The 9,214-nt window shown below is 39.6% G+C and overlaps 2 protein-coding genes across 3 annotated transcripts; both read right to left on the bottom strand.

Annotated features, from left to right (window-relative positions):
- Positions 1-2,004: 2,004 nt before the first annotated feature.
- LOC106655995 (facilitated trehalose transporter Tret1-like) lies at positions 2,005-4,357 on the bottom strand. Its single transcript, XM_014376605.2, has 2 exons — positions 3,495-4,357; positions 2,005-3,420 (listed from the first exon to the last, which is right to left on the bottom strand). Exons 1-2 carry the CDS (start codon positions 3,571-3,573, stop codon positions 2,108-2,110), a joined length of 1,392 nt encoding a protein of 463 aa, XP_014232091.2. The 5' UTR covers positions 3,574-4,357; the 3' UTR covers positions 2,005-2,107.
- A 54-nt stretch (positions 4,358-4,411) lies between these two features.
- On the bottom strand, positions 4,412-7,804 carry LOC106656086 (facilitated trehalose transporter Tret1-like). Of its 2 annotated transcripts, none has more exons than XM_014376749.2 (3): positions 7,185-7,804; positions 6,041-6,207; positions 4,412-5,965 (listed from the first exon to the last, which is right to left on the bottom strand). In XM_014376749.2, the coding sequence occupies exons 2-3, from the start codon at positions 6,135-6,137 to the stop codon at positions 4,629-4,631; spliced, it is 1,434 nt and encodes a 477-aa protein (XP_014232235.1). In that variant the 5' UTR covers positions 6,138-6,207; positions 7,185-7,804; the 3' UTR covers positions 4,412-4,628. The 2 variants fall into 2 exon arrangements, with proteins under 2 accessions (XP_014232235.1, XP_014232236.1); XM_014376750.2 differs by having other exon boundaries at positions 6,041-6,141.
- Between the last annotated feature and the right edge of the window lie 1,410 nt (positions 7,805-9,214).

The raw sequence follows: 9,214 nt of genomic DNA, 5'->3' as shown, positions 1-9,214 counted from the left end.
CGCCGAGTTCGTGAAACAAAACGGAGATGCTGCAGTGTACTTCTTGGCGCGCCACCGAGATAGCCGCTGCATACATAAGAACGAAGAGGGGAGAAGACGCGTCAATGCGCACGGTGTTACTTTACAGCACTCGCACGAGGAACAGCTGTTTTCAATACTTACTCTTAAACGTCCCACGTGTTTAGATGCTTTATACTAAATTACAATAAGCAGTTACAAAAATTTCTTCGTGAAAACTCGTACACGGGTAAAAAAAAACTCAGCTTTCAATTGAGATTTTTTTTAAATATTAAAAATGCCGTTTTTGAAATACTCAACTTTTAATATTATGTTTTGCTTTTTTTTTAGTAAATTGAAAATGTTTAAATAATCTGAGCACACAAATAGAAGTCTAAGGAAAAAACACAACCTATCTTCACATTTTTTCTGCAATTTGGGACTTTTGTGGCGAATTAGAAGTTAAATGATTTTGTTAAATAATGTTTCTTTAGAAGAATTGACGTGAAATATCACTTTTTACGTATGTTGAAAGTTCCTATTGCTAGCATAGAGTTTAAACAAAAGATACGTAGGTTTTCAAAATGAATATTATTCGTAATATTACTTACCAATGAAAAATATCTGAAGCAATAATGGCCTTTGAACTGACTTCTTTAAAAATTCATCACTGTTAATTTTTTTAATACTCGAATATCACTACAGTGCACTATTTGAAAATGCTCCAAAGAAAATTATGAAACTGAACTATAGAGCTGTACTTTCAAATTCATTACGATGTCAACAAGTCAGCAGTTAAAACCAAAATGAACAGCGTATCGAAGTCAGTTTGAATCATACAAACAACCTAAGAATCATTCGAAGTAGTGTTTCATGTGCGTAAGTAATGAAAAGTATGGAGTAGATCAAATTTCAATTTCTCAAAAATTATCTTTAACCGGTCATCGTGGGTCACGTTGTGTACACAGTGCTTTACGATTTCTCTTAATTGAGTGTATCCAATAGATATTTTCACGTTTTGACGCCGCAGTAATAAACAGAACAGAGAACCAAAAATTGTTTTACCAAACTTTTCAAACAATTTATTTATTAATTTTTTTAAATTTATTGTCTTTGACTAGTCACATTTTTTGGTGGTTAGACAATTTTCATCAAAACAGGTCACATAATTGCAATTTTTTACCAACAATAATTATGAATTCTTTTTCACAATAATTAAACTATTCAAAATTTAGCGGTTAAAGGATGTTTTAAGTAAAAAATGTCTAACAAGATACTTTAATAAGATTAAAATTTCCCGTTTTTCATTAAATTTTACTTTGCCTAAGTTAACAATTTTCGATTTTGATTAAACGTAAAAATGTTAAATATTCTGAAAAAAATTTCAAGAAATATTTGTTGTTGAGAATTCTGTAATATACTTTCAATTAAAGCACTGTTTTAGGAAACACTAATTTCCAAAATTAAAAAAAAAATTCGTTCGAACAATTTCTGTTACGATTTTAGGTTTGCCAACCATTCGTTTTCAGCAAGAGACTTTATATGAGAGTTTAAAGAAAAATCGACCAAAAAGATTGTCTAGTGGCAGCAAAGCCCAGACTAAATCAAAATACCATATGACGCGCGTGTCTGATCAAAGCTTTCGACTTTAAAAGACGAAGCAAGACACTGAGTTAAGAATCGATCAGATTTTCATTATAAAAAAATCAAAACAGAGGCATAATTATGTTAATTTTCAGTCCTTTTTTAGGGTTTTTTATAATTTAATTCTTAATGAAATTTTTGGCCAGGATAGCTACCCGATAAATATTACTCTTTCATGTGCCAGCGTTGTATTAAAATTTTTCTAACATCTCTATTTCGGTAACAATCAAAATGGATGGATGGATATATGAAAGTAATTATGTAAAAACTTTAGTTTGATAATCATTTTTTTTTTTTTCAAAAATATGTCTAAGATATAAAAATGAGAATGATAATATTTATTTACAATAATATGAACAGTTTGCGAGGTATACTAAATTCGATCAACAAAAAGTACGCATACAATAGTTGCATTACCAAATACTGTGGAATGAAAAAATAATTTAACTTGGAAAATCTCTCACGCTCACTTTGTTTTGTGCAAAATATTTTGTATTTCGTTGAGCGACTTTCCCTTGGTCTCGGGCAGCAGGAGGGTAAACGGAATGCAGAGGCTCGAGAACAAGGCGAGCATGCCGAAGACCCACTTGTCGCCGAAGTCATTGGAGATCGGCTGATACGACTTGGCGATGGCAAAGCCACTGAGGGACGCTGTGAGCGCTGCGACGCAGCCGGCCGTGCCCTTGATCCTGTCGCTGCAGATCTCGCTGAGCACGGTGCTCGGCACTTGCGCCAGGCCGATCGCGTAGAACACCAGATAGACGACTATGCAGCTCAGCGGCAGCCAGTCGATCGAGCCGCGGTCGCCGCCGCCGCTGACTTCGCTCACGTGAAAGTAGGCCGCGAGACCGGCATTGGCCAAGGCGCAGCCGCAGCCCGACACTATCAGCAGCAGCCGCCTGCCTAGCTTGTCGACCAGATTCACCGTGGACAGGGCCACAAGGGTCGAAATTATATTGGCGTAGATGACCAGCTGCTGCGTCTCCACATTGATGGACCGGGTCTTCGTCAAGATCACCTCCATGTACGACTGTATGACCATCGTGCCGCTGAGATTCGGCAGGGCAAACAGCGCGATGATGTAAGCGAAGGATTTCAGCGAGATGGGCTGGATCATCTCACCCCACGCGTTCACCTCGGTCTTCTTAGATTCCAAAAAGTCGCGTATCTCGCTTATCTTTTTCTTCACTTCGATATCCGGATAATACAAGATCACTGACTTTTCGGCCTCTAGCTCGCGGCCATTTCTCATCAGATAATACGGTGTATCTTTCAGTAAAACAAACAGTATGATCGATATCACGCACATTGCCAGGTAAATCGATGCCGATATTCTCATGGGCAGGTATGACTCCATGACGGTACCGATGAGCACTCCCAAGGGATTGCCCGCGGCGGCCATCGACACCACAGTGCCACGAATTTCTGGGACACATACCTCGCCGAGGTACAGCGAAAACGAGCCGTAGGTCAGTCCACAGAACAAGCCGCCGATGGTGCGCGAGGCGATTATCCAAGAGGCCGAATTGGCCGAGACTAGGCAGACTCGATCCACGGATACGATTAGGAACGCAAGCAGTATCGTCTTTCGGCTGCCGAAAATCTCGACGAGGCAGGTGCAGGCGAAGGCACCGACGACGCCTGCGAGACCGGTTACCGATACTATCCACGATAATTCATCGTCCGTGGCACTTAGCGTGTAGTTACCGGACTCCAGGCGAGGTATGTTGGGCGATGGCCAACCGATCGATATACCGATTTGAGCCAGTAACGAAAAAACTAGGAAGAATAATTTTTTCATAATTTTTGTTTCTCATTGAATCTATCATAAAATGAATGAATGAAAAGCAAACCTCCAAGCGCCAATGTCCATTCGATCCAATGCTTGGGTAGCGTCCGATGAGAAACCACTTCTTCTTTAGTCAGTGACATGTCGGAAGCTATATATTTCACGCGCTACGTTGAACTCGCTGCCAATAACTGAACAGCCGATCGGGTCGAAAACGCGAATGAAGAATTTTATTACCCGTCAAAATTAATCTACATCGAAAGCTTTTATCAAGGCGGTATTTTCATTAATATATTTCCGATTGGCTCGATTACCATCTGACAGATTGAAATCTATAGTTCGGATTACTCCCTTAACTTTAATATTTTCACTTTCAATCAAAAATTTTGCATAGAAAATGAGATTTTAGATTAGTATTAACGCAAAATTTAGAAATCAGATCCGTTCATTTCAACAGTGTTACTACTAATATTATTTTGTGCGGTCGCTCGCGCTCATTACTTCACTGGTTTTTGCGTTTCCCATTACAATTAAAGTTTATAATAATTTTGAAGTACCATTTGATTAGATAAGGACGTATAACTTTTCAAGTTCAAGCCGCTTATCATTTTAACACAAGTGAGAAACGCGCGAATAGATTGTCTTTCATTTTTTCCAAAAATAGTAAGTGTAATCAGTATTAAAATTAAATTTATTCAAAACTATTAAAAAGTTGTATAAATTACATTGCATACTTAAACTATATTTGGGAAGGTCTATTGCACGCATATTCACAATCATGAAAAACATTATAAAAAACTTTTTCAAAAAAACCCTTTTTACAAAAATAGTCGCTAACTTAAACTTAGAATCGAATTTCATTTTTAAGGCACATTCAAGGATATAAAAATATTTGGCAAATGAAAAATTCAATTTGTTAATCGAATCATTTAAAATTTTAGCGAGGCACTTGAGGACGGGTCAAATTAAAAAAGGGCAATCCTCAGTTTCGTTAAAAATTTTCGAAGATTTGAAAAAGTCACCAATCATGTCGTTTGAATAAAAAATATGTTACTCATGACAAAACGTCATTTTGACATGATGACATGATTTGAACAATTTCAATATCTCAAGAGCATACCATTACAGGCGTACATAAACATTAAAAATAACATGATTGACATTTTTATGACGTTCAGCATCAACAAAGAATAGAAAATTATTGATTCCTCCGGAGATCAGATTGAATCTGTAGAAACGATTTGCCGGTCGTGTCTGGCAGCAGAAACAGAGCAACAGGTGTCGCCAGAAACGAGAGGAATCCGTACCACCAGAACGCGTACATCATGCCGAACGTATTGATGATGTTCTGGTAGGTCTTGGACGTGACGAAAGCGAACAGCGACGTCGAGAGGCTCGCTATGCACGAGGCGACGCTCTTGACGTTGCTGGGGAACAGCTCGCTCAGTACCGCGGCTGGCACCGGGGTGTAGCCGACGTTGTAGCTCATCACGTAGAGCGGGATACATATGATCGGTAGCCACTGCAGATAGGCGGCGTTGACTTTTTGATCGACCAGGTAGAACTGCACGCCGAGACCGATCATGGCTACGGTTGTGCCGATGCTCGAGGCCACGTACAGGGCCCTGCGACCGAATCGATCGATCAGTCGGACGATCAGAGCCGAGAACACGATCGCCAGGACGTTTACGACGATCACCGAGTCGCTGGGATCGAGCAGGGTCGACTTTGAGTCCTCGAAGATGGTTGCCATATAGTAGGAAACTACGAGGGCTCCGCTGGCGTGTGGTATGCCGTACAGCAGCACGATCAGCAGCATCGATTTTCTCTCGGTCGGCTTCCACAGATCCGCAAGCTTTTCCCTGAATACCTTGCTTGTGCTAGCCTGGACGTATTCCTGCACCTCGGCCAGCTTTTCCTCGACCTGCAGTTGCGGCAGGTACGCGGCGATCGACGCCCGGGCACGATCGATCTTGCCGACCTTGACGTCGTGATAGGGAGTACTTCGCAGCCAGATGAACAGGCCCACGGTCAGGGCGCAGGGCACCAGATAGATCGGCGTGGTGATCTGCGTGGACATATAGGTCTCGAGGGTGATGCCGAAAAATATGCCGAACGAGAAGCCCGCAGCCGCTATGGACACGAGGGTGCCGCGGATTTTCGGCATCGACACCTCGCCGAGGTACAGCGAGTGACAACAGAAGGCCATGGAGTTGGTGACGCCGCCCAATATGCGAAACAGATAGATCGACTCGACGGACGAGGCGAACACCCACGTGAACCATTTGACGCACATGAGGCTGAGCGTGACGAGGATCGTGTTCTTGCTGCCGAGGTAGGCGACGCAGGTGGCGCCGATCGGCGCACCGGCCATGCCACCGAGCCCGGTGAGCGACGCCACCCACGATATCTGCTCGAGTGTTATGGGGAACGTGTAATGCAGAGGCGTGGTGGTCTCATTGTTGTGTCGCATGCGTTGAATGTTGGGCGATCCCCAGCCGATCTGTATGCCGACCTGGATCATCAACGATAGCGCTGCAATCGTTAAAATTATTTTAGCTTTGCTCGGAGTTTATTCGGCGGAGAGTCAATTTTTTTTCGAATACGTACTTCCTATCGTTGCGATCCATTGGATGTAATTTTTCGAGTTGTCACGCCTTTGATTTTCGGGAATCGGAGCGCTATCAATTTCTTCGCTGTGATCCATGGCACTTCAAAAACAAGCGAAAAAGTGCTGATTAAGCTTGTAATTTGTTCACGTGAGCGTTTCGAAAGAGCTATAAAGATTAGATGGATTTGAAAAATAAGAAAAATTCATCGTGAGTTTTATAAAAAAAATCTTATGCTTCGTAATATTATTAGTAATCGCAATAATAAAGATGTGTATCAGCGACTAATTCGTTTAGTTATCGAACGTGTTATAATGCGAGCTTATGTGACAAATTTATCATTAAAATTCAATGAGTTACAACTTTATAATAGAAAGACATTAATGCGATAACTTCGCTTGGCAAGCCTCTATTTTGGTACTTAGATCGGTAAGCTTCCTTCGATACCAACGTAGCGTTACATCATTATTATCGCGACAGCAAAAAATTTTTCACTGCTTATCGAATTCTAACTAAACTTTTATTTTTGTTGACTCGAGTCATTCGAGCTCCTTGCGCACACATCGACCAGATAAACTGCAAAAGTAGCGCGAGTAATAATGTAATGTATTAGCGTGTATCGTATTGCAGTTTAGTGGAAGAATTTCATTCGCGAAAAATAATTTTTTTTTCAATTATTATTCATGAATTTTAGACAAAAACAATTTTATCAGATACGAGGACTTTGACCGTTGTTTGCATTAAGAAATTTTCAAAGAATTATTCAAGATTGCTTCATAACGCGTAAATCCTATCGGCCGCCGGCCATATATCACGACAGTCCACGAAAATTATCATTTGAAATCAAAATTTAATCATAATATTGATATAAAATTTGAACGCCCAATCAATTTCCGAGAATTTTGAAATATAAAAAATAATTTCTAAATCAAATTTCTTCTGTTCGTGTAAATAATTTTTTTTTTCATAGTTAGAATATTGTTTATCAAAAATTAACATGTTTACATGAATGAAGCGATTCAATTTCATGAGATCATTCGACTTTACAATCAAAAAAATACTCAAATTTAAAATTAAAAAAAAAAGATAAAATTTTTTACAATTATAAATAACAATAAAAATAAAAAATGTTAAATGATAATTACCTTCAAATCTTTCGCAAAAAAAAACGTGATAAAATTTCTCTTCGGTCACTTATTCATACTTTACATATCGATTTTGAAGGTTATATTACTTAATAAAAGCGACGAATCTCGACAATGTTAAAACACATCGGTCGACCTCATCGCGCTCGGCTCTATGTCAATGTAGTTCAAATTCCAAAAACACACGGTCAAAAATCGCGTGGATCCACTTGACTAGACACCAACGTCGAATCACGCGAGTCTATGTGGGTACACATAATCTTTTAGTGTTAAAACACACGCTAAACAGTCACGCACACGGAAAGCGCGCAGACGATATAGTTATAGTGTCTGCGCAGTGTTACAATTTCTACAATTGCTATGACTCGGGCACGAGACAAGATAAGCCATGCAAGAGGCGCGTAAATTCGAATTTTGATGGGACTCGAGCCGCGTGTTGATGAGCTACGCGTCAAAACATTCGAGGGCGGCGGAAATAGCAAAGTTGAACAGTGATGATAAAAATAGAATGTTTCACGACACTAGCAATTGTTTCGATAAACTCGTGAAACAAAAGAACAACAAACTAAAAACGATTGCAATACGGTTCAACAAGTCTTTACGAACTATACGTTAATGAATTCAAGTTCACTCTGCCGAGACTCCGACAAAAGAGTCTTTTAAGCCGAAAAAAATCATTAATCAATTATATTTCCAAAAAATATTAAAAATATTAAGATTATCTTTAAAAAATTGAAGAAACTGCAATGATAAACACGTACAGTGTATCGTCATTGATAACATTTTTTTTCTCGACCTCATGACTTGTGTGACGTTACACGCAGATATTCATAGATTACATGCACACGCGCTGCAGCGATCGCACATCATACATTTATTGTGTGTATGTGTATGTGCGAGCCGTCTGTGTATACACATTGGAGCGCGCAAGGAGATGTTATATAGATCCCTCTGCTCGGAGTCGGAGCAGCGGCTGGCGCTCACGCACATGCATGCACAGACACGCACACACACCAGTGCACAATAGCTTTTGGTGTCACGACCTACTTATTCACCAAGAGACGCGCCCTATAGCCGCGATCAAGTACACTTACCGACCGTGACACGTATGTGTGACTGTAGCATTGTAGTGTGTATATAAGCGCGAGATATGTATACACATGTGCGTTTTCATATAACAGACAGCATGAGCGTCGGTTACTCGTTGCAAGAGTAGATATATAATATCGCGAGGATTGTGCGTAGTATATAGATTGTATGAATGCGTTTATGGACTACTATGATGATGAGCCATGGCTATTTTTGCGCTAATAATGGAAGAGGAGGCATCATGTTGTGATAATTATTCTTCTACGAGCAATTGAAAATGAAGTACGAACGAACGATATGGGACACAGTAATTGAATGGTATAAGCGTGCAAACCTTGGAGCAATTATGATATTCTTTCTGTAATGAATGGAAAGGCCAATACCGACTTTTTACGTTTCAATAAATTGAATCATTTGTCGTGTGATGCTTTACATCTTGTAATATAAATAATAAATGTAATGTCATGTGTAATATGTCTAATAAAAATATAAATAGCTCCTGTGTACGATTGAAAAGTATACAGCGAGACACGTTGGAATTTCAAAGTTTACATGGAGAAACCTTACACTTATAACAGTTTGAAGATCGAGTTATGGATTCCTGGACTGCGTGGCGACCGTGAAAAAGAAAGGGCACGCAACCTTGCAAACTTGCAAAATTCAAGTTAAATTTTGCGCACATGTATCGGTAGTATTGGCGCTTCTATACGCGAACTCGTTGTCATTGAAATAATTAATTTAAAACACAGGCTCGCACAAAACTACCTGTGACTAATATCAAGGATACTTTTTGAAAAAAAAAAAAAATGAAAAGTCAAACCCGATTTCAAAATCAACGGATTGAAGAGAATGAATTTTCAATGCTTCCAATTAATCTACGTAATGGTTGTACATAAGCAATCGAGTATTGAAAAATTGTCAAAGGACACTACATTGACTCT

This window comes from Trichogramma pretiosum, unplaced genomic scaffold (assembly GCF_000599845.2).
Source record: "Trichogramma pretiosum strain Unisexual culture from Peru unplaced genomic scaffold, Tpre_2.0 scaffold4, whole genome shotgun sequence".
NCBI lineage: Eukaryota > Metazoa > Arthropoda > Insecta > Hymenoptera > Trichogrammatidae > Trichogramma > Trichogramma pretiosum.
Note: the sequence above shows the minus strand (reverse complement) of the source record. Positions and strands in the feature narration are given on the sequence as shown.

Excerpts from the sequence above, each read along its gene's own strand:
- LOC106655995 (XM_014376605.2), bottom strand. The coding sequence starts at position 3,573 with ATGTCACTGACTAAAGAAGAAGTGGTTTCTCATCGGACGCTACCCAAG. Across the intron at positions 3,421-3,494 it reads ATGGACATTGGCGCTTGGAG|TTTTTTCGTTACTGGCTCAA; the intron begins GTTTGCTTTTCA and ends TATTCTTCCTAG.
- LOC106656086 (XM_014376749.2), bottom strand. The coding sequence starts at position 6,137 with ATGGATCACAGCGAAGAAATTGATAGCGCTCCGATTCCCGAAAATCAA. Across the intron at positions 5,966-6,040 it reads ATGGATCGCAACGATAGGAA|CGCTATCGTTGATGATCCAG; the intron begins GTACGTATTCGA and ends TAACGATTGCAG.